Source organism: Dunckerocampus dactyliophorus, chromosome 5 (genome assembly GCF_027744805.1).
Source record: "Dunckerocampus dactyliophorus isolate RoL2022-P2 chromosome 5, RoL_Ddac_1.1, whole genome shotgun sequence".
Classification (NCBI taxonomy): Eukaryota; Metazoa; Chordata; class Actinopteri; order Syngnathiformes; family Syngnathidae; genus Dunckerocampus; species Dunckerocampus dactyliophorus.
In genome coordinates, this window is record NC_072823.1 from 21,307,279 (window position 1) to 21,330,896 (window position 23,618).

Sequence of the window (23,618 nt, forward strand, 5' to 3'; positions counted from 1 at the left end):
TACTATTCCAATAATGTAAATGGATGAGGGAACTAGTTTCTATGGAGAGGTATGTAATAAACCATTCGATGACGTTTTTTAATTATGGTTTGTATAGTGACGCTAGCTGGGACGTGAGTGTGGATTAGCAAAAAAAAGCATCGTTACATCCAATACGCTAGATGGCGTTGTAAAAAGAGTACTCGTTTGGCCTCTATGGTCATCCGACAGGATAGGTGGCGCTGTGGGGATTGCTGGCTGTTAGCCCACCAACATTTGGTACTCGTTTACCGTTTTTTAAAGTCAATTGTTTCCTTATAAAACTAATAAAGTTCGTTAATTAAATAATATATGTATTTGTTTGTACCAGTGCTTCCTGTTTTACGCGTTGCTAACGCCACTCGTGCATGTTTATGCTAGCTACTCGTTCCCTGCCCTCTTGACTTCGCATCCGTTTACCAGCATGGCAATCAAAATGGAGACCATCGCTGTTTTTGAACAGTTTGACGTCAGAAAAGTGAAATTAATGACGCTACCTGCGCTGAATAAAGCCTCAGTGTTGGTCCCTCTGTTTGTGAGAAGTGGGAAGCTGTATACACTGATGACCCAACGTTCCAAGCAGGTAACAAACACATTAGTAAATACGAATGAGTTGTTACTATTTGCTGGCAACGTGTGTGTTTAGCTAAGGACCAGTGGAGGCGAGGTGTGTTTTCCTGGTGGTAAAAAAGACCCCTGTGACAAAGATGAAGTGGACACAGCGCTGAGAGAAGCTCAAGAGGAGATTGGTGTACATCCTGGTGATGTCCACGTTATCTGCACATTGCACCCCATCATCAGTAAGGTACATGATTTACTTAATACAGTAAATCATTTTGACTTCTGCTTCATCATATCCATCTATGAACAGAACAACCTGTTGGTGACCCCCGTGGTTGGCTTCATCGAGGAGTCCTTCAGGCCCAGTCCAAACCCTGCAGAGGTCAGCGCTGCGTTCACTGTCCCCTTGGACGTCTTCGCTTTTAACAAAGACCACTTTGATGGCCTTGCTGCTGCACAAGCCGCAGTGCCTTCACTCTCCTTTGACTATGTGGACCCTGACACGGGAGCCAAGTATCACATTTGGGGTCTGACCGCCATGATCGCCTTTATTGTCGCCACCATTGCTCACAAGACCAAACCTGAGTTTGATATGGGCTTTAATGCAGAAGAACTACAAGGCATGCTCAGACGACACCTTCACAAAAGACTGAGTAAACTGTGACTTGGCCTTTTATTTTCTGACATCTTAATGACTTTTTAATAAAGAATGTATAAGATGGGGAGGTAGGCAATAAACAGCAATAGTAAACTGAAAAATAATGTACACAGTAATATGGTAAAAAAATGTAAATTGTTATGGGAAAGAAGTTATATTACAACAAAACCTATTTGAGGAATAAAATATTTTGTAGTAATATATGCAAATGTTTATTGTAAAGACAATTACGATAAAAAGTTAATTTTAGGACATGATTTTTTTTCAAGAGGTTCTAGTGAAGGTGTTAAAAAATGTAATGTTAGGAGGAATAAAAACTAGAGGAAATATTACAAAATAGAAAGTTTCCAGAAAAATACATCAGCTTTATGAGAATAAAATAATGCGACAAGTAAAATATTTAGAAGTAAAAATATGAGGCTAGAGGTTGTGTTTTTTTAAAACTAATATGAATTTCTATAAAACTTAATGCTGCTTTTATTTTTTTTGTCCCTTGACCCTAATACACCTATGTAGAAGTGCAATAACACTTAAAAAAATAAAAAAATACAACTCAATGTGAGATGAAGGACGCGAAGAACTGGAGACTTTTCATTTTTAGTTTTTATTAATTTAATGTAGCAGCAGGATTACAGATATAAACTGAAGAGTATACAAATGTCCAGACCAAGGCAAAGTACATGTTAATATAATAATTCAGATGAATGATAACACACTGGGGGGTTGACCATTGTCCCTATGGTGGGGTTATAAGGCTAAATATATACTAAAGCTCACGCTACACACACACACACACACACACACACACACACACACTGTTGGAGAGTGTGGGACAGAAAGCAACGTGGATGAGCAAACAATTCTCAGTACATGACGACATACAGCTTGCGCTACTGGCGATTAACAGTAACTTCATGGCTGCTCCTTGTTTTTTTTAAATAAAAAAACAAAAAAAACAAAGCATTTCGATCAATAGTAATCAATGTGGAGACCCAAAAACACTGACGGAAACAATCTCCATTATTTCGTCCCTTTCACCTCACTTGTACAAATCTCATGAGGCATCCAAAAGAAAGACTGGTGGCAAGCACGTTAACTGATATGATTGTTAAAAAGAAAAATATATGAGCAGTAAAACAAACCAGTGTGGGCTGCAGTTGAACCAAACGTAGGAGGATCTAAAGTAGCAAGGACACAGAGGGAACACACCAGTAAACACAGCAGAGAAAACATGTTTTTTTTTCTTTTTTGTTATCAAGGCACACAAAGTTCTTTAGAAAGCATCACAATTGAAATGACCCCTGCAGTATATTTTCACATTTAAATATACACGGATATTCATTTACACCCATGACGGACAAAACCCATTTTTTTTTTCCTTTTGTGTGTGTGTTTGTGTGAAAAGGTTTTGTGTGCTTTTTGTCGAACACCGCCATCCTGTGGTTCTCTCTTCTGGCGGAAAAGGCTTATGGAAAGTCATACTAACGAAAAACAACAAATCGGACAAATGTACACCAACACACACGACTGTTGGTGGCACTTCTTAGTTAGGGCGCACTCACACTTGACTCACGCACGAGCACGTGCACAACGTAGACGCGTCATTTCATTATTGTGATCCACCATTGCTCCTCCTGCTGGTTATGAATAACCGCTACCTTGTTTAACAGAAATAGAGTAGAAATTCCGCCAGTTATTAATGATAAACGTCACATTGTATAATACAGTAGAAATGCAAACGAAGACTCGACATAATCCACAAAATCAAAACCCACGGTACGCGTGTGTCCGCACAACACAACATGCCATATCTCCCACCAGTTATTAACTGCCACCGTGCACCACAGAAAGACGAAATGATCCACACAATCAAAGCACACGGTACGCTTGCTCATGCGTAGTAATACAACCCGAGTGGCCGCTCCTCCTGCCGGTTATTAGTGATCAGGGGCGGTAACTGGTCATAACTGCCACCTGTCACATTGAGAAATAAACAGATGGACTCAAAATTAACCCACAAGGACAAAGGCCACTGTCTGCGTGCTCACTCGCTCCTCCCGCCAGTTGATAACTGCCACCTCGCAGGCCTCAAAAGGAGTCCAAATGGAAGTGTCAGCCTGCAGAGCAGTGTGAGTGCACCCTTCAACATCTAATTGGTCTGATGTCCACATACAATGAGGTAAAAATTACATTCGTGAAACTGAAGCCGTTTCTTCTTCTTTGTGTTAGTATGGCTTTAAGAGGGCATACTCCGTGTCACCTATCACCATCATGTGCTCTTTAGCTCCCCCTAGCCAATAGGAATGGAATGCTTGGAAACTAGTGCCCTAGAATCTGACCTACAGTTACTGTGTGAGTCAAAAGTGCCATTTGAGATGCATGACCAAGGAAGGGGGGTGGGGGGTAAAAAAGAAAAAGAAAAAGGGACCACCAGTGACCTAAACCCACACATCAGGACTTCCATTGTAGGAACTTCAAAAAAAAAATTCAGTTTGCCTTCTTTTCACCACAACACCTACGCTTGCTTTCAGGCAACATACCAGCTCTGATATTCTGCACTTGTTTATTTTTTTAATTACAAAAATAGTCTACATTTTGATACATAGATACAAAATTCTAAAAAAGATAATTTACTTTTAAAATGGATCACTAAAAGCGGCGGGACGCGAGTAGATGTAAACAAATGCTTTTTTTTTAATGAGCGATGTCAGTCAAAACTTTTTTTTTTTTTTGCTTGACGCCAAGTTGGTGTAGATATGCTTAGTTATAAAATTGGTGGAAACGTAACTAAAAGTACCTTTACAATATGTTCCTCTCCACTGTACATATAAGAGCTGCAATAGAAATGAGTAAACACGATCTCCGAAGGACCAACACGAGACCATTTGATGACGGGAGCTTTGGTTTACGGTCCAGTCTGAACCCCTCCCACTCAACTTGCATGTAGCTAACAATGCCTGCGTGGCTGATAGTTCCAAAAAAAAAATCTCTTCACAAGGTTCCGTCACCGCTGCAACATAGCACCATAGAATCAAAATGGCAGCCTCCATTGTCACAGTCAGGAAGGTGCCAACTTCACACGGTGCCCGCCAACTTTTTCCAAACCCAACAAGTAAAAGGTAACAAAAAACGGAGAAGAGTTGGCAAAAAGAGCAAAAGATGACAAAATATTCTTCATTTGAATAAAGCCTTATGTAAAAAGCCACAAGCCAAAAGCCGATGGAGGATTCTAACACTGACTAAAAAGGGAATGGACTATTATTAGATCTATTCTACCGAGGAGCATTAGGGTCACACTGAAAGGAATTCTAAAATTACAAAAAAAAGATACAAAACTGTATGTGAATACAGTCATATTACAAGAAAAAGTTGTCATTTTACAGAAATGAGGCTTTTATGAGAAAAGTACATTAACTTGTTCATATGGATGATGGTGCTGATGTGACATACGACTGTTTCATTTGTATTTTTTACAACTTTATTCTAATATTATCCTCTTTTCACAAGATTACATATTTATTCTGTCATTATGAATTTGTTACAGTAAAAATGCAACTTTTCCCCCTAGTACATTTTTATAGATTTTGTTCTTGTTATAATTGCAACTTCAACGCAAAATTTCACATTACAATTACATTTTTCTTCAAATTACGATTTCTTATAATATGATAACCATACTCCCATATTACAACTTTTTGTCTTGTAAAAGGATGACTTGATTCTGCTAATATTACAAATTGATTCCAGTGAAACTGCAGTTTTTTTCCTCCTAATGTTCTTTTTAATCATACTCAAGATTTTATTCTAACATTTTCATTAAGATTGTAATGTTAGGACAAAAAAAATATCACAGTGTTATCCACAGAAAATGTACAGCTTTTTTCTCAAAATAATTCTAATATTACAACTTTTTTCTCGTAAAATTACGACTAAGTTGTGATTGTAGTTCTGTAAAAATGTAGACATTGATTCCATTTAAATGATTGTTTACCCCTAAGCTTTAAGTAGATTTTGTCCCACATAAACATTATGATTTGATTCTCGGGACAACTTCCTTCTCGTAACATTTGTATTCTTTCCAGTGTGGCCCTAATAGTCTTTGGTACAATAAAACTTGTGATTCAGCTGTGAGCATAATTTCATTACAGAGTTGCCTTGGACATCAAAACTACGCAGACATACGATGAAAAATTGTTTGTTGTGATGTTTTTATCCTGTACAAAGACACTTTGTTTTTTTGTGTTTCTTTTTCTGCTTTTTATGTCTTAATGGATGTTTCTGTGTACAGATGCATGCGTGGATGGATGGATGGATGGATGGATGGATGAAAGGATTAGCTGGTTATACAGAAGAGGTTATAAAGTGCTTGAGATAAAATGTCTATAAAACCACACGACACTCACGAGTGTAAAGTTTCTATCCACATTGACTCGGTAAAGGTTTACCTTCAAAAGACAAAACGATACAACAAACTTCATAGTTATTTCGAGGCCTGCAAGCATGGAAACACACAGAGAAGTCACAGTATTTAACCAGGTTAAATCTCATTCAGGAGTGTTAAACTTGAAAGTACACCAACAATAAATATATTTAAACCACTTTCGACAAATGTGTATTTATAGTTTTGAATTATCTTGAAAGTGCCCTCCTGTCAAATGTGCATAACATAAGAGCCTTTATTGTTATCAGATTTCAGTAATTCAAAAAACATATTAGCTGATCCACAAAGCCTGCCTACAGTCGTCACCACTCGGTGCAAATAAAGAGTTTCCACACTCCAAAAATGAGATTCAGCCCGACGTTTTTCTGCAATTGGACGTTGAATCCATGGCTAACTGTTTTACTGCCTGCTCATCACACTTTGTCAAGTTTGCTTCAGTCAGTGACATTCCTTTTCTTTCCTTCCAGTTTTTCCATGAAAAACAACCTGGTTGGTTGGACCCGCTCGTAGGCCCAACATTATTAAAACACTCTCGAGAACAAAACACTGCATCTTTTCCCCCCAGACTTACAGATAAAGCAGTTATTACAGGCCTCTCTGATCCTGCAAGAGGGGTAATAACAAAAGGCAGATCATCAATTCAAGGACAATGGATATACAAAGGCTATAATTTATGATAAATAGTTAATAAAAATGAGTTACATAAGCTCATCATTTTGGGAGTTTTAGGTAAAATGGGGCATTTAATTCTTAAATATACTTTTTTCTTTTTAAAGTTTTGTGGCATTGGCACAAAACACCATGCGCCGCTAGTCTTGTTGATATTAGGAGTACATGGCTACATGTCACCTTCTCTCCACGTGGTCCGCGCACATCCTCACTGCTTCTGTAGGCTTTCCAGTAGGTCCTCTATTTTGCCCATGTTGGATGACGGCGATATCGACCCCTGCAGTGTATTCTGTAAGCTGCTTTGTATCTGAAGATTGGTCTGCATTGGAGTCGGCAGGCTTGTGTCTATGGTGGTCTGCAGGCCGGGCTGCAGGGTCACCTGGGCGTTTGTCTGCATGACGTTCTGCAGGCTGCTCTGCATGGCGCTCTCCAAGCTGGACTGCATTTGTGCCTGAAGTGTGCCCTGTAAGCTGCTGTGCATGGTGGGCGTCATAGAGGTTGCAGCCTGGGCCATGGGCTGTTCCATGAGGGGCTGCATGTGACCCGAGTTTTGGGCTTGGCTCGGAACTGGAAGGGTTGATCCAGAGGCGTTGAGGAGCTGGGGAGTGTCTGCCAGGAGGAGAAAATGGAAATGGTCAATTTAGAATAGCAGTAGCATGGTCAAGACCTTGGGAAAACAAACTCAACAATAGCATTCAATTGAGACCAGGGTCTTTGGTAGTAGTAGTGGTTTATATAATCACGGGACCAAGTTCCAGTTCATGCCCAGACTCTGAACTGGATGAGTGGTATAGAAAATGGCTTACCATTCTGTATGCCAAACACAAACAGGTTGGCTGGTCCTCGTTGGGACACATTATCGCCCACATTTGTCTGGAAAAGCTGCTCTGGGGGCTGCTGGCCAGGGTTGTCCACCACACCCACAGTCCCTTGGACCACAAATATTGTTGTGCTGGGGGGCGCCGCCTGATTGTTCAGATCCTGTGAACCAAGAGTACTCTGGAGGCTGGATAAGGTCGTCTGCGGTAGGAATAGCTCCACAGGTTGAGTGTTAGGGACGCTAGAAGAACTCGAGCCCACTTGCATCGGCTGCTGTTCCTGGAACAGGCTCCGCTGTTGATTCTGTGCAGATGTCGATGTCTGATCCTGGAAGGACATAGGTTCTACTGGCTCCTGCTGGGGGATTCCAACAGTGATGCCACCCATCGGGGAGGGGCCTTGGGTCTGGTTGCTGAAAAGGATAGTTTGGGGAATGGCCTGTGGGTCTAGATCAGATGTGCAGAGGAGCAGACCAGCCTGCTGTGTTTGGGAGAGCTGGCTCTGGGGAATGGGGTTAGGCTGCGAATGGTTTGGTATGCTTTGGAACAAGGATCCCTGTTGCCCAATCGGAATTTGCGGGGACTGTTGTTGACTTTGTTGTGGGGATTGTTGTTGTTCCATGGGGGTGCTCTGTTGCTGCATTTGAGACAGCTGAGCTTGAGGCTGGTTCTGAAACATGGCAACAGACTGGGGCTGGCTGGAAGATGTCTCCATGGTGGAGATGAACGTCAACTGCTGCTGCTGTTGGGACTGAGTGTTTGGGGAAAGGTACTGCTGCTCAGTACCCAGGCTGCCGCTTGTCAGAACTGTTAATGTGTTCTGGAGCAGGGCAGCTTGAACCTGCTGTTGGGAGCCCTGTGTCTCCGCAATGGGCCTAGGGGACTGGAAGAGCTGCTGTGGGGGGGACGTATGAGACGGGGGCTGTGTTGGGAAGCTGGTTTGGATCGTGAGCATCTCACCAGCTTGCTGAAGGAGGGAGACAGGCTGCTGTACTTGGGGGGAGGAATGGATCTGAGGCTGGAGCAACTCGGCCTGCAGCTGCTGTTGCAGATTCTCCAAAGCTTGCTGTTCCTGCATCTGCTGCTGTTGTAGGTTGCTCAATGCTTGGCTTTGTTGCTGTTGTAGTTGATGTTGTTGTAAAGTACTAAGAATTTGATTCTGTTGCTGATCCTGCAGTTGGATGTTATTTATGACTTGTTGTTGATTCTGTTGCAGTTGTTGTTGTTGAATGTTCTCCAAAATATGTTGCTGCTGTAGTTGCTGTTGGTCTTGTGGCTGTAGGATAAGTTGTTGTTGGATCTGTATGTTTCCAATGACTTGCTGCTGTTGAAGGTTATCAAGGAGTTGCTGTTGTTGCATTTGTTGTTGGTGTTGTTGAAACTGTTGTATCTGCTGCTGCTGCTGCATTTGTTGTTGTTGTTGTTGCTGCTGCTGCTGCTGCTGCATCTGCAGTTGTTGCTGTTGCGACAGCGAATTATCTGTAGCTCCCAATCGAAGGCTGTTCATGTTCTCTTGGACATGCTGTTGAAGGGATTCTGCAGAGGGTGTAGAGCTATAAAGCACAGAGTTTATCTGCTGCTGGACTACAGCTGCCTCTAAAACCTGCTGAAGGGTGGGATTACTTCCAGCCTGGAGCTCTCTTACGGCTCTCTCCAGCTGGGTGACTCCTTCCTGGGCAAACAAAGGAACCTGTGACTGCTGTGGCTGAGAGGGTGCTGCTATTTGGGGCATAGCTACTACCACAACCCCACCACTGCTGTTAGAGCGTTCAGGAGGCAGGCTTTCCTGAGGGTCTCGGAGGAACTGTTGGGGAACTTCTGGCGTCACAGGAGGGATTGTTGGATCTCCTGACATTGGGAAGGATGTGGTTGGGGCAATGTCTTGCTTTTGCATGGAGTTGAGAGACTCTAGGCTGTGGAAGACGGGAGGCGCCTGGGGAAGCTCCACATCCTCCGGTTGAAGGGGCATTGAGCTCTGAAAAGACTCCCCGCTTGAATGAGGGCTAGAGCTGAGTTCCAGTGTCTGCTGCACTGCGACAATTGGGTTAGGGGATTGCTTTGAAATGAACAGAAAATGCATGTCAGCAAAAACTACGACTGATTTTAGATCATTTCTGCCTTGCATATTGAATCCTACCTTAAAGACATTTGAGGGCGGTGGATTGCTGGACACTTCCATTGGTGTGTCTTCTTCTCGTTTGGTAGGCTGACCACAACATTCAGCTTGGTCAGACACTGATTTGATCTGACTATCAAATATACATGTCTTGAAGGAAGGTGCCTCTGTTTTTACTGTCTGGGTGTCTGTGTCATCAGCTGAGGATGAGAGGAGAACACGATAGCTTCATGATATACCGTTCTTAATGGCAATACTTTGACACAGTACTTTCTGAGAGTGTCGTAAGTTATAGTTAGTCTATAAGAGAGCTCAGTCTGTACCAGATTTACAGAAACACTTTACCTGAGTCTGGAGTATAGGTGAATGATTGGGCTTCATGTGATTTACCAGCATTGGTCATCACAAAAATTCCCACAGAAACAGGGGAAGTTATGGATTGGTTGTGGAATGGAGGGGCTGTCACAATCAGATGATTCTAGGAAAAAAAACATATGTACAAATGTATTCAAATTTAAAGCAACATTATTGTCAATTGCAGTTACCTGATGGAAAAGGTCCATGTCTATCTTGGCCTCAGCTTGCCAGGAACTGTCATCTACAAAATGTAAAAAAGTATTGGTTCTCTCTTCCATCAGAGATTTGTATACACAAAATCTGGATACCAACAAAACCAATTTACACACCTGCTATGTTCTCCTGAAAAATGACTTTGGTTCCTTTGAGGAAGTTCTTTCCAATGATAAAAACTTCCTCTCCTCCTCTCACTGAGCAGCAGTGAAGACTCTTCTTCAAGATCTCTGGTACTCCTGCTGGCTGGGCTGGAGAATTGCAGTAGGGCAGTGGTTCTCAATTATGTTATGTCATGCCCCCGAGGGAACATAATTGTTTTCAGCCACCCCCAAGGTGAAATACTATTGACAATCTGTAATATTAATTTATTTATCAGTACAAACCACTGTATGAGTTGCTGCCACCAGCATCGTTCAAGCATGAATAAATACACTAACAGACCAGGCAACCTTGAAGAAATTTCATCAGTAGAGTCTCCCTTGCCTCTCACCTCACAGTTAAGATGTTAAATCTTCACCTCACAGTGAAAATTTAACATCTTAACTGTTTGTTTTTGCCAGTGGGATCACGGCAATAAAAGTTGCAATACCATTTGGAAATACACTTTTTTACACTGCTTTTCCTACTCACTGCACAGAATAGGCGACGAGGGGACTTGTAGAGTGAGCATGGATCCATCCGTCTGAGAGATACTGACTCTAAAGGCCAACCGAGCACGGGTGCTCTTCTTTTTGGATCCTGCCACACCAATACGTGCCTCCACATCAGCATTGCGTAGCTTTAAAATTCCCACACAGTCCACCCTATACAAGTATAGCACAATGGAACAATTACATCTTCATTATTAACAGTGTGCACTAAGAAATCACTCACACTCAACATGAAATAGCCCTTACGCAAGTGTCATGTCACTGCTGGGCTCCAAAGGGATCTCAATAACAGTGGTGCCCTCAATGTCCACTTCCTTGCAGGCGGTAGTGTTACGGCCAGTTACTCTGCAAGCCTGGTAGAAACCATGTGGCTTCACTCTGCCTGCATCATTTGCTACGAACACCTGCAGCACAACTGGCTCGCTCACACCCTCCAACTGGGCGGAAAAAAATAAAATCAGGTGATTAAAAACAATGTGACAAATAACGGACAAACACACAGCGAACCCGGACAGTAGGACTGCAACTAACAATTATTTTAATAACCGATTAATCGGTCTATTATTTTTTCGATTAATCGGGATTTTAAAAAATAATAATAATTTTTAATTTCCGCCTCTTTATTCAGAAATACAAGATTTGAACTGACAGAGCAAATAAGTGCACAAACCAGGTCACCGCTTGAATAATGTTAAATAATAAAAAGTGTCAAATAGCTTCAGTAAAACAATAAATGTACACAAAAATACAATCATGATCATTCTCTTAGTTGATTAATCTGGAGCTTGTTAATTCAATTAATGGAGTAATCAGTTAGGCCATAGATGAACCAAATGAATAGGAAGCAAACATCTACAAGTCAAAGCTGATCTGTGTGAATATCTTGTTTTGGCTAAAATACAAAGATAATAGGTCTGCTTACATGGGCAACTAAGGAAATTTTAAATAATTCACACTTAAGAGGCTGAAATCAGAGGATATTTACATATTTAAATAAAAAAAGATGAATAAATTACCAAAATAGTTGTTGATTAATTGGGTAATCTATTAATTGTTGCTGCTCTAATGGACAGACAATCAAAGATCACAAGTTAAAATAATTTTCTGTGTGTGTGTCTGTGTGTTGAGACTGTTTGGATTTAATACTGCAAGGTTACAACTGACCTAATTTTTAAATTGGGTGCTCTGGTTGAGTAATCACTAAGCTACCCAAGGAACCTGTGTGGCTGTTTCAATATGTCTCAACTCAACTTTAGCGTCTTGGGTCTTAGTTGAATCTGTGTTTGCATTGTTTCCATGCCAAGAAGAAGCCAGTAGCCTCCTTTGTCAAACCTTAATGGTAGGGAATCCCTGCTGTGTGCGGTCTTTGACAGAACCACGGCTGCCCTCGGTCAGATAGCGAGCTCTGTGCTGGGTTTCAGGTTGCACCAGGATCTTTAATTCTTTCCCACTGCTTTTCGAGGGGAACTGGGCAGATAGTGAGCCACCCTTCACTGCAGTCTCAAGAGAGCTAAAGAATCATAAACCACAAGATGAGATTAATAGGACAAATTATTGTTACATTACTGTATGCAAATTGAGGACTGGAATATCCACCTGGTCATGGGATTGGTCTTATCTGTGCCAAGTTGGGAAAGGACAAAGTGAGGTGCCTTAGCACTGTCAGCATCAAACACATCCATACTGTCCTCTGGAGGAGCAGACTTTGGGCCAGGTCGCTGACGAGGGGTTCGTTTTCTTGATTTGCGTGGCACCTCCGTGTTGTCGTTGTAGGAAAAGGAGCTGGCTAAGCTGAAGTTGGAGACTGAGTCATCAGCCCACATACTGCTGCTTTGCTCTGAGTCTGGACCTGGTGCTCCAGCTACAGGGGGCTCTTCTAGGCAGGACATCTGACTGTCATCAAACAGGTCCTCAGGTGGTGGAGATATGCTCAGTACAGGCCTCCGCTTTGATGGGGTGTTCTGAGGCTGCTGAACTCCGAGCCCTGACCCAGTATCGCCTGCTGCAGCACTTGCTCCACTGTTGCTCCTGCTGGGAGCAGATACAGCTCCCTCCATGACTTGCACTTCTGAAGTTATAGCGCCATCCCCTCCAGTGGAGTGAAGATGCTGGGGGGCCTTATGATGGTCTGAAGACAAGGAGGCGGGCCCAGTGGATATGCCAGAGCATGGTGGGGCTCCCATCGCCAAGGAGGAGGCAGAGGGGCTGGAGGTGGAAGACGTTGCATCTGCAGTAGTATACAGACAAATAAGTCAGCAAGGATGTTACACAGAGCAGGCTAGCAGTCCCACTCAAGCAGCTGAATTTGTGCATGGTTTGAATTGATTTCTCCTCTTCCCAACTGTAATTTCAAGAATGTTATGGGTCCTATGCCCTCACTGTGCATGCGAGAGCGGTCAAGCATTGATCAAAAATTCTGAAGTTAAAGTTGAGAAGGGTACTTTTGGTCCCATAATGTTTTTATTCCTACAAAACCCTTTCTCTAATAAATGAATGTGACAAAACTGACATGCTTTGTTTACAAAAACAAAAGCAAACTACAAAATTCGTAACATACACATTGCCAGAAAGAAACATAACAAAATCTGGTCAAAACTTTCATGTACAGCCCAATTTGCAAGCTGGTAATGTGGCGTCAAATTAAATTTGCCAAGGTTGCCAGGGTTATATTACACTTTGTGCAATGTGCATTCAGTAGTAAAAAAGTATTTTGCGCATGCCAATTGGAAGATTTTGTTGGGACTGAGCGTAGCCATAGAGACAGAATAAACAAGCCTCTGACCTATGGAGCAGTGAACTGCAGACCATTTTATATGTGCAGACACTCCCTGCCTCAGAGGGAACTTCCTGCAATAAAAATGAGACAGCCAATGAGCAACAAGAGAGCTGATCATTCAAGACTCAACTTCTGTCAATCAGTAAATTGGATAACTTAAAATTGTGAAGGGAGCCCTGTTTTGTGATGTCGACTCTACATTTTGAAGCATTCATGAGGCTCCTCATCCTCAGAGGGACTTTACAGCATTCATGCTTCCGATCTGCACTGCTTAGGGTCGGGATAGAAAAAAAAGATGCATTAAAAGTGGAGCTCTCTCAAAAACGTTGTTGACCAGTTTGCTCTTTAAGATGCATTTCTAGACTTAAATCGTTCCCATCTGTAACTCATGTCAGCTCGCCTGAACCATGATCCAAGATCAGACCACATGAATTTCAGTCCAATTATTTCAAGGGGCAACTTCACTATTTCTTTAAAATACATCCTTTACATGTAGTGAATTTGGCAGCTTCTCTCAAGTATAGGATTGGTGATGTGAATGAACCTTTACTCCTTTTCACCCCACTTTACCACACACTTTCAGAAAGGTTTGAAAATATGAGTGAGGGATGAGCGAGTACACCACTATCTCTATCTGTATCTGTTCATCCATCTAAATTATCTGTACTCGGAGTGGACAGGGCATAAACAGAAAGTGGGTGTGGTTTAAAATGGGTGGGTCTTAAATCATTCAAAAATGAACAACAATCATTATCTTAAGTCTGAAATTGACATGGATTGATCATAAGTTGCTATATTTATTGTTTGTTATTCAGCTATACGTGTACTGTGTATGTGCGTTAGTGATCTGTAAGACGATGATTTTTTTTATGATCTGTGTGAAGTTGGTGATTCATGCCAACATCCAGTGATGGCAAACAGGGAAATAATCCATCAGCCTTGTTCACTGTGGTTTTCTCAAAAGCACCGTGACGAGCAAAGTTTTCCAACTGACTTTATATCACCAGCCAAATTAGAAGCAAGCAGACGGGGGGAAAAAAAGCAAAAAAAAAGCAAAAAAAAAACCCCCAGCAGTGACCGACGCAGCACGAGCTGTTTACAGCTCTGTCTTGTCAAGTGCACCGCGTACGTAACGTAACAAGTTTACCAAGTGTCAAATGCATCGCATAGGTAACGAAACAAGTTTACCAACTAACTTTAAATATCATACAAACCGAAATACAGCAAAATATAGAGCGTGAGCTGGAGTCGAGCCAAGCAAGCAGAGATTCCCTGTCTGTTTGTGAAAGAGTGAAAGGCATGGCTCCTCTCTCTGGCTGTAGGAGTATGTCTAGGGAGACAGACTAGCCAATCACAGAGTGAAAAGAGGGAATACATAAGTAGTTACCCAATGGAGATTTTCCTTCATCACGATTACGGATAATGACAAGCCGTACTCGTTTCATGCTCGTACTCGGCAAAAACACATTATCTGTAACAGATGGCTCATCCCTATTAGAAAGGTTCCAAAGTGAGGTGGTGACTTAAATAATAGCACAAAATACTCTTAATCAAAAAAACAACAAGGAATGCCTTAGTCCTGATCTGCAGTGTCAGGTGATATGCTCTGTTGTGTGTTATGTTTCACAGCAGTGTGAGAGTGGACGACCCAAATGTTTATTTTCAACTGCCCAAAAAAGCCAAGTGACAAAAAACATCAAGCACAAGCATCAGAGGAGGATACGTGCAGCAAAAAGTGAGTGAAATGACAAAGAATAAGGTGTGTTAGGATCCAGTCAGTGCAAAAACACAACTAGAACATCATTTCATTTTGGTTTAAGAGATGAAATGATGCATAGGAAGTAAAACCAATAAATCAATCGTCTTTTGGAGTGCCAATGCCCTGAGGCCCACCTCCAAAATCAACCAAAGAATGGGTTCACTATTTGAGAGTGTCACAAATCTTGAAAATGTTTCGCTTCGTTGAAAAATGTCACAAGTGAGAAGGCTGCCCCTCACTTAGCCAGCCAGCCAGCCAGCCAGAGAGAGGAGGACAAAAGCAGATAACAGCCACAAGCAGGGATGGAGAACCCCTGGTAGTTTTCTTTGAAATCATCTTTACCTTATCTTATTAATGTTTTAAAAAGATAGCATTTATTGACAGCAAATGACACCGTTCTCTCTTAGGTTTAGTCCATCCCTTTTCAAGAGTTGAATTAGGTTAAGAGAAGCATGCACACATTGCAGTTGCAGTGTGGATGAGCATGGCATCCCTAACACAAAGAATAACAGTGAGCATGCCCCTGCTGCTACGATTGCAAAGTCTAACAGTTTTAAAAACTTCAGTGTTGAATCAGTGATAATCATTCAAACACAGTTCCGTTTTTTTATCTTAAGTAACCGGTGAAAGGGTGAAGTTGCCCTCTATCACCGATTAAAGGCATGTTTGTTCTGCCCCCCCCACATGGTAGTGGGGAACAATTTGCAAGTAGACCCTGATCCCAGATCATGGCTTTCATCTACCGGTTCGGTGGCTCACCTGAAGCCAAGGCTGCCGAGGGAGGAGGCCCCGCCTCTCCCCCGCTCTTCTGGCTCATGGCGGCTGAGTCGGTCTGGGTGGTCGACTGCTGAAGCTGAAGCTCTTTGGGGAGGAGGTCATATACAGACTCTGAAATACAAGACAAGGAGGGATGTGTTATGTTTTAAATGGTTTAAGTTCTCATTGTTGCTGGTAAAGCTTGTAAAAGTGTTGGGCATGGAAAATGACACACTAACACTGTGGACAAAAGGGAAATGTGACCATCACACTTACAGGAATTGAAAATCTTTTCTTTGCAGCTACAAGAGCTCCCATTTATGTTCTCATTTCCCAAAGAGCCTTTGTGAGGTGCAAGATCCATGTTGGCCATGTTTTCCAGATGTTATAGATAGGGCTTGTCAGTCCCTTAAACGTGTGTACGAAATTTCATCATGATTCAGCTAAACACCTGAAAGTTACACAAGTCTATCTGACATATGGGGTCACACTTTTGGGTTTCAGGAGTGGAATATTTACACAACTGGGTGTCCTTTTTTTCTACATGAAAGAATTTAAGACAATTTTATATACTGTAGTCCCTCTCAGTCATACAGTGCACCAAAGTTTACAGATATATAGATTTATAGATTTTTAAATTAGTATTTTGGTTTAATTTAATCCTATTTTTATTGTCCTTATTTGATTTTAATATACCTCTTTTTTATTATTATACACATACGAGCAATTTTTTATTTTCTCTATTTCTCTCTTCAACATAGAACAACTACATGACAATGTATCATTCTTATTTTTTATTTTTTCCTTTCATATTTGATTAATAGTCTTTTGTCAGTATGCAGTCTACTTCTCATTCTGTGACATATCTCTCAACATCGCACAACCCCCTCATCTTTTTTGTTACCTTTCCTATATCTTGTGTATTGTGTTTTATAACCTCCTCACGTATGTTGTAAATATCCACTCTAAATGTTTATTACCATTATAAATAAACACTCAACGTTTGCAAAAAATAAATAAAGGATGTTTGACCTTGGCTCATTTTCAGACCGCTACAACAAGCCACGAAGTTCCACAGACAAAATTTCACTTTCACTATTCCCTTTTCATATAAATCCTGGAATAGCTTGAAGGAAGACCTGGTATCATGATCAAAACATTTCCTACATCTCCAAACACATTCTTCTGGTGAAACTGACAACAAATGGCATGACAGGGTGAAAACAAATATCTGAGAGTGGAGTTGTTTAGTGAGCTGAAACCCAGAGAGACATGCCTTGATACTTGATAGCAACATGATTCCTAGAAGCCCATTACCAAGCAGTACGGTGGTGCCCCTGGAATAAACCCCACTTGCTGGCATACATAGGCGATTAGGTAGTCTGGTTGCTAGGAGAAAGGGGTGTATCAACATGGCTATTTCAGCTGTGCATCAGTGGCGCCAGGCATGTGTAGTAGTCATCTGATACTCAGCAATGACTGAGCACCAGCAGAATGTTGAAAGTGACAAGAAACATGATCCTGTCAGTGACATCAGCAAAGCCGTTGACGGAGAGACAAGGTGAAGTTATTGCTGCTCAAATGGAAACCTCACATGGCATGGTGGAGGGGGACAGACAAGACACTATCTCCTGCTTATTGTCCGTCACAGGCTAATCCGTCTTAAGAAGATAGTCGTCCAAGAGTTACAAGTTGCTGTCCGCAGGGCTTGACGTTATTACCAGCAGGAAATTGCAGTTCCGCAAAACTAAATAGCATTGGGTTTATGGGGCTTCAAGTGGCAAAAACATGAAAAATTGATCAGCTCTCTTAAAATATGAAGAAAACAGAGCTCACAAAAACAACTTTGTTCCCAGCAACAAATTATCTCCTTAGTAACCCTGAAATGCCAACAAGTGAGCTTTGTTCATAGGATAAAGTACGTTTTTGTACAGGGATGGAGTCCTGCTAAATCATACGTGACCTCAGTCTTTACAACAACCCACAGCCTTGAGTGTGAATGGTTGCACGTCTGTGGTTGCACATTTAGACTGCCTTAAGCCCGTATTAATGTGTGCCAAGTAAGAGTGTGCATCTGAAACAGCAGGATTACAATACACATTCGCCTCACATGATTCAATTGGGACATCGGAAATGGCTGTTCACCAAATTTGGGCTGCTGCGTCTGACCTATATTATGAGGTAGGTCACGGAACCACTGCGGTTGACATGCAATATGATGTGTCAACAGTGGATTAATCCATGTCATTGCACTGGTTTGAATGGAACGCAAGGAACTTGAATGCGCAGTAGCATGTGCCAAGAGAAGAAAAGCTTATTCAAATTTACTGTCAGTAGAAATTCACCATGGGTTATTTGAAATTCAGCTCCCTATTAACTTAATTCTGGGATTTTTTTTCCATTTATATATTTTTCTTATTTATTTATTAATAAAAAAAAATTCAAATTTATTTTACACCGAGCAGGACTGTCAACAAACAGTAGCTAGTCGACTTCGAGCAGGATTGTCAACAAACGCTACAGTTTGTCGACTTTGTTCGGTATATTTTTCATCAAAATAGTAGTCAAAACGTTGTGTTGCCGCTTGCTGTTCACAGTGTCCGAGTGAAACTGTAAGTTTGTTTTCTTTTCCAGAAGACGAAGGTTTAGACTACAATATTGTAACTATAGAGGAGAACCAGATTTTGCAGCGGAGTGAACCTGGGCGATGTGCTTTGAATGCGGACCCATCCTGTGGCCATCCCCGGTAGACTTATGGATGCCTGCAGAACGAAGCAAATGCTAATTTCGGTATATGGGATATTGGCGTTCATTTCACTGAAGGTTTCTATGGCGAACCACCTTTACAAGTACGCATTTTGGATTCTAGGAAGCAAGCAACAGGACTAAATGAGGAGAAAAGCCTCAAAGTTGCCACAGAATACAGTAAGTTATGTCTTATTTACATATATATTATTATATAGTACTGTAAACACTAAGCCACCACAGCGACAAGCATTCAAAGCATTATACATGTTATAAAACTTTTCACAGCGATATGCATGTTTACTGTGGGAAGGCGGGGGCAGTGGTGGCGGCTGCGGCGATGAACTACTGTATACCATAAATCAGGCTATAAAGACTTCTTTACTCTCATTAAGAAGCTAATTTAAAACAATAATTGAAGAGTAAGCAACTCCAAGGTAATTTACACTTACCATTTTGTGTTTGAAGCCGACCAATTTTCATCTCCATGTCTTTGTCACCTCAGCATCAGACATATAGTCTAGTCATCGGTGGTTTGAATAAATACGGCTTAATTCCATGCTCTGCAAGTTCTCCATTTCATCTCCAGATGTCTATTCCTCCTTGAAAGCTAATGACACATCGCTCAAATCTTTGCTATAATCACTGTAAACACCTTCTATCTCATCCTTACTCTGCCTAAGATGAGAGCTCTGCCTACACTGACGTCACTTGGGAACGCCCAGTTTGAGATGTTCAGGCCAAAATTTGCCGCTGACACATACAATAATGTAATTTTTTTATACAAATTTAACGTTTACTTTCAAATAAATGAACAATGTAGAACATAATGACAAACAATGTAGAGCATATTTAAGTTGAAAAATCATGTCAGTGACCCTTTAAGTGTGACATGCGAAAAATCAATCAGGAAGGGGGCAAACACTTTTTCACACCACTATTACCGATCTGTATCAGCCGATGCCACTCATGGATGATCGGAATCGGCAGCATAAAACCCTGATCCGAGCATCCCTCATTTTTTAGGTAAACATTTTTATAAAACATAAGCACGTCCGTGTTCCTTTAAAGATTTTGAGCCAAGAACACAAGCCTGTCAACTGCATCAGGCTTAGCAACTGCCTATCTGACTTTCTTGTACATTTGTGGTACAGCTTCTCATGCAAAATAATAGCGACAGTGAAGCTCGCTGGACATTGCAAGTCCATTCTTTTCAGGTTTATAATCAACTTTTTTCCACCGTTGCAAAACAGGGACCGTTATCTTTAGCAATGTGATAGGACACCGCTTTAATAATAGCGCACCACTTTACACTTTTCCTTTGATGACAAATGCGACAGGAAAAAGAAGGACGCAATGAGCTTTGTGTTGTGGCAGGAGCTTTGTGAAGTTGTGCTGACGGGACTGGTCACTCTCACACTTGGTGACAAGTAAGAGGTTCAAAGTTTTTTTTGCCGACTGAGCTGATATTTCTGGTTGCCGCCTCGACATGTTAAAGTTCAGGAGGTGGCTAGTTAGTGTTTGTGAGGACATGCCGATATCACTGAGCGGTCCGCTGGGGAAATATTTCCCTACACATTCCTTCACCACCGTTACAGAATTTCATTCACACAATTTCCGTGAGATTCCGCATTTAACAGTAGATTCAGTTTTTAATGGCCAATTCCGCGATTCCTTTAACGCAGAAATTGTAGGGCCCTGAGTGGGGCTTCTGCTCCGCCCCTCCGCTCTCCTCCTTCATGCACGGAAGGGGGCGCCGCCCCGCTCAGTTGGACTCACACACACACACACATGCACAGTGCAGTGTGACGAGTGAGACATCCACGTAAAAATACCAACAATTAGAGAGCAAATCCAGTCGATAAATATGAATGATATGTTTGCTTTTGATTTCGTGCTTCAAAGAAATATTGATTAATAATTAATAATATCGATATATCGCCCAGCTCTACACCTAACAGACACACACACACACAAATGCACGCAGTGTAGACAAATACATTACCTAAATGTGTTCGCTCCCCGCCAGTTATATATGTATATGACACCTGTCAAATGTTAGAAAGTAAGTCAATGGTTAATATTTTTAGTTTTGTGTTGTTACTGTTAAGTCACTAACTGTATTAGAAGCCAACAGAAAAACTCAACCTTGGCAGGCTCGCATCATATAGTTAATGCAATTGCTCCTCCCACAGAGAGCAAATGAGAGTACTCATGTACTTTTTACCCCCCCTTTTGGCCAGGTAGTGTACAATGGTACAGGAACCACTGCAGTTGTACCCACAGTGTACATTCTAGGATAGATAGATTTCTTAGAAAACTGGTGTGGAAAGGCCACAAACATGATAAGGTGTAACTTCAGGGCTGTACACTTTTTCACGAGGAGCATAGGTGCTCCTAAACAAAAAAAATTTAGGAGCACAGAAAAAAATTTAGGAGCAATGTGAAATTTCTTAAAAAACTATTTTAATATTAACACTCACACAACACAGGAACACACGTGCACTCATACATATGAACACAGTGCCATCATAAGGCCTACTCTATCTCCCTGGGACTTGCGGTCCACAAATATTCATGTATCATACGTACAAGGAATGTCCCGATCCACATTTTTTGGCTTCCGATCCGATGCAATTTTTTTTATAGTCTTGCCGATTCGATCTGGTACCCATCTTTTGTTTGTTTTTTTTAATAATAATATGCTTTTGTTACAAACATGAATTTTTGGACTTGAATATGGTTATGAAAACAGCTCTTTAAAACATTAAAAATAATGCAACTAAAGTATTGCCGAATATACTTTTTTATTACACAGCATGACCAACAATATTGCTTGGTAACAAACCTCTATGAGTCAGGTCCCTAATCCAATAAAAGATCCAATAAAAGTCTATCCAATAAAAGATCAAATTGAAAAAAAAATGGGCATGCAAAATAATTTTAGGGTAGTACTAATCATTGGACATGGTTATAGATCAATTTGTGGTGTGAATTAGAATATATGGGCCCTATGAAATCATTTCTTTTCTCACAAATTTTGTTTTTTTCCATTTAAATTTTTTAGAATTCGTTTTTTTTACCCTTTCCACTTATTTTACCAGCATAGAGTGTGTGCAACTTGGGTTAGTGAATGAAATGCAAAAATGATTTATTGATGCAATACACTACTGGCCCATTTTGTCCAGTAATTGAAAAATGGACGTAGCTTAGCTAACTTTTCTAATGGGATGTCAGCTTCAGCACATATTGCTACAAAAGCTGTAATGCCCGTACTTGTGATTAAGGAAGATGTAGTCACAGATGTAATTCCAATTGTGTTATTAATGTAAAATATTTTAATGACACCCTTATTTTGTTTACACAATGAGACAAATGTGACAAAGAGTGCTCTTATTTTGAAGGACAAATGTAACAAAGAATGCTCTTATTTTGAAGGCTGGAAGTGTGTTGTGTGTGTTGAGTTTGTTGCCTCTTGCTTGACACTGTTGTCCCAGATTTCACATTTTCTCTCATATTTCTCTCACCAATTTCCTCTCCCTCCTTGGTTCCACTTTGAAAATATGACTCGATTTTCATTTTTCACTGGACACGTCAGTCAACTTTCCCGCCACGCTCCAGTATCCAACTGATAACAATTAGCTACGTCAGTGAGTGCAGCTACTGCAGCCGAGACATCATCGCACGTCAACACGAAAGTTTTGTATTTTGGAGTCTGACGATGTGAAAAAAGAAAAGTTGTCGATTTATACACAGATGCGCGAAAATCTTAGTCTAGTTTGATTCACTTTGTATGGGGAACAAAATGTGAATGAAAGGGTTTAAATCCGTACTCATGTATCTATTTTAAGGGCATATGCAAGTGAAATGCTTGTACTGTACAGCCCTGAAGTTAAAGTTGCTTATTTAAAAAGAAAAGCCAAAAACACAAGTCACTTGTGGGACTTGTGGTTAGGTTATCTTTATATTGACCGAAGGTTCAATGAAAATGATATAATTTCGGAGTAAAAATGTATAAAGACTTCGCAATAAGCCAGGGAAACAACGAAATCACTATTATCATTGCTGTATTTGTTATGCACAAGTACAGTATATAAGATTGAATCACACAATCCCATTAAAATTTATATTAGTTTTTTTTATAGCTTGTCAGAAGACATCTGGACAAGTTTAGGTCAAGGTGGGTCCGAGTAAGCAAACACAGGTGGACTAACTGGACATAATTAAATTGCCTGGCGTCAGAGGCATGCACAGCTGACATTACACATGCCGAAAAGGTTTTTGTCAAACAGCAAGGTCACTGGTCCATTTTTATCCTTTGCAGCTGGCTTTGTGGTTAGGTTAGGATGGGGAGGGATGCTGAATGAATTAAGATGTTACAATGACTATGTTTTTGGTGCACTTGAGAAACATGCACATTTTTTACGATTTTAAGATTTATCTCTGCATCTAACCGCTGGCTTTTAAATTGCTTTCTTGAACAGATAACGGTAACACTCCAGCCACAGAACAACAGACAAAAGAGCGACTCATGCCCTTGACACTAAGGGCTGATTATTTACAGCATCTCCAAAAAGTAAAATGCTATCTGGTAGACAAAATGACAGCTGTGGCTTCACTTACATCTAGTTTACATTTCTCCCATTCAATATACATATTGTAAGCTGGCTTGGAGAAAAACTTAACATTATGATGGTCAAACCTGACTTAAAATCAACACGACTGGGTGCAAGGTGCTGTTAATAGACACTGGCAGAAATGGACAGGATGCATTCAAAACATGTCTTCCAAGTGGATATTATGTTACTTTGCGTACATTTAGCACTGTTGATTCAGTGCCAACTAGTTTGTGGTTTAAAGCAGACCAATATGGCATCAACTCCTGTGTTAAAACAGGAGTTCAGAGCGTTCTGAGATTCAACAATACAAATTACGAATAAAAACAGCTGAACGTTTGTCACATGGTCTTCCATTGGGAGTTTTCACGTTTCCTTTTATAACGTTATGTCTATTTTTTAAGGCATATTTTTCTGTGCGTTTTGGCCTTTCGTCCACATGTGAATGTAGGTTTTTGTCCT

The 23,618-nt window shown here is 41.0% G+C and overlaps 2 protein-coding genes across 8 annotated transcripts in view; one reads left to right on the plus strand and one right to left on the minus strand.

Annotated features, from left to right (window-relative positions):
• Positions 1–32: 32 nt before the first annotated feature.
• On the plus strand, positions 33–6,567 carry nudt7 (nudix (nucleoside diphosphate linked moiety X)-type motif 7). The gene is made up of 3 exons (XM_054775598.1): positions 33–601; positions 665–823; positions 890–6,567. The coding sequence occupies exons 1-3, from the start codon at positions 443–445 to the stop codon at positions 1,241–1,243; spliced, it is 672 nt and encodes a 223-aa protein (XP_054631573.1). The 5' UTR covers positions 33–442; the 3' UTR covers positions 1,244–6,567.
• Positions 1,993–23,618, minus strand: part of nfat5a (nuclear factor of activated T cells 5a) — a 34,033-nt gene continuing 12,407 nt past the window's right edge. Inside the window, exons 2-14 of one of the 7 annotated variants that reach the window (XM_054775592.1) lie at positions 15,799–15,927; positions 13,480–13,547; positions 13,287–13,351; positions 12,101–12,731; positions 11,837–12,014; positions 10,751–10,941; positions 10,485–10,657; positions 9,968–10,102; positions 9,827–9,879; positions 9,627–9,759; positions 9,303–9,481; positions 7,154–9,221; positions 1,993–6,956 (exon numbers count right to left, since the gene is read on the minus strand). In XM_054775592.1, the coding sequence (XP_054631567.1) occupies positions 6,556–6,956; positions 7,154–9,221; positions 9,303–9,481; positions 9,627–9,759; positions 9,827–9,879; positions 9,968–10,102; positions 10,485–10,657; positions 10,751–10,941; positions 11,837–12,014; positions 12,101–12,731; positions 13,287–13,351; positions 13,480–13,481 (4,209 nt within the window). In that variant the 5' untranslated portion in view covers positions 13,482–13,547; positions 15,799–15,927 and the 3' untranslated portion in view covers positions 1,993–6,555. Of the gene's footprint in view, positions 6,957–7,153; positions 9,222–9,302; positions 9,482–9,626; positions 9,760–9,826; positions 9,880–9,967; positions 10,103–10,484; positions 10,658–10,750; positions 10,942–11,836; positions 12,015–12,100; positions 12,732–13,286; positions 13,551–15,798; positions 15,928–23,618 lie in introns of those variants that run through there. The other 6 variants (XM_054775594.1, XM_054775593.1, XM_054775590.1 and 3 more) reach the window with 6 other exon arrangements.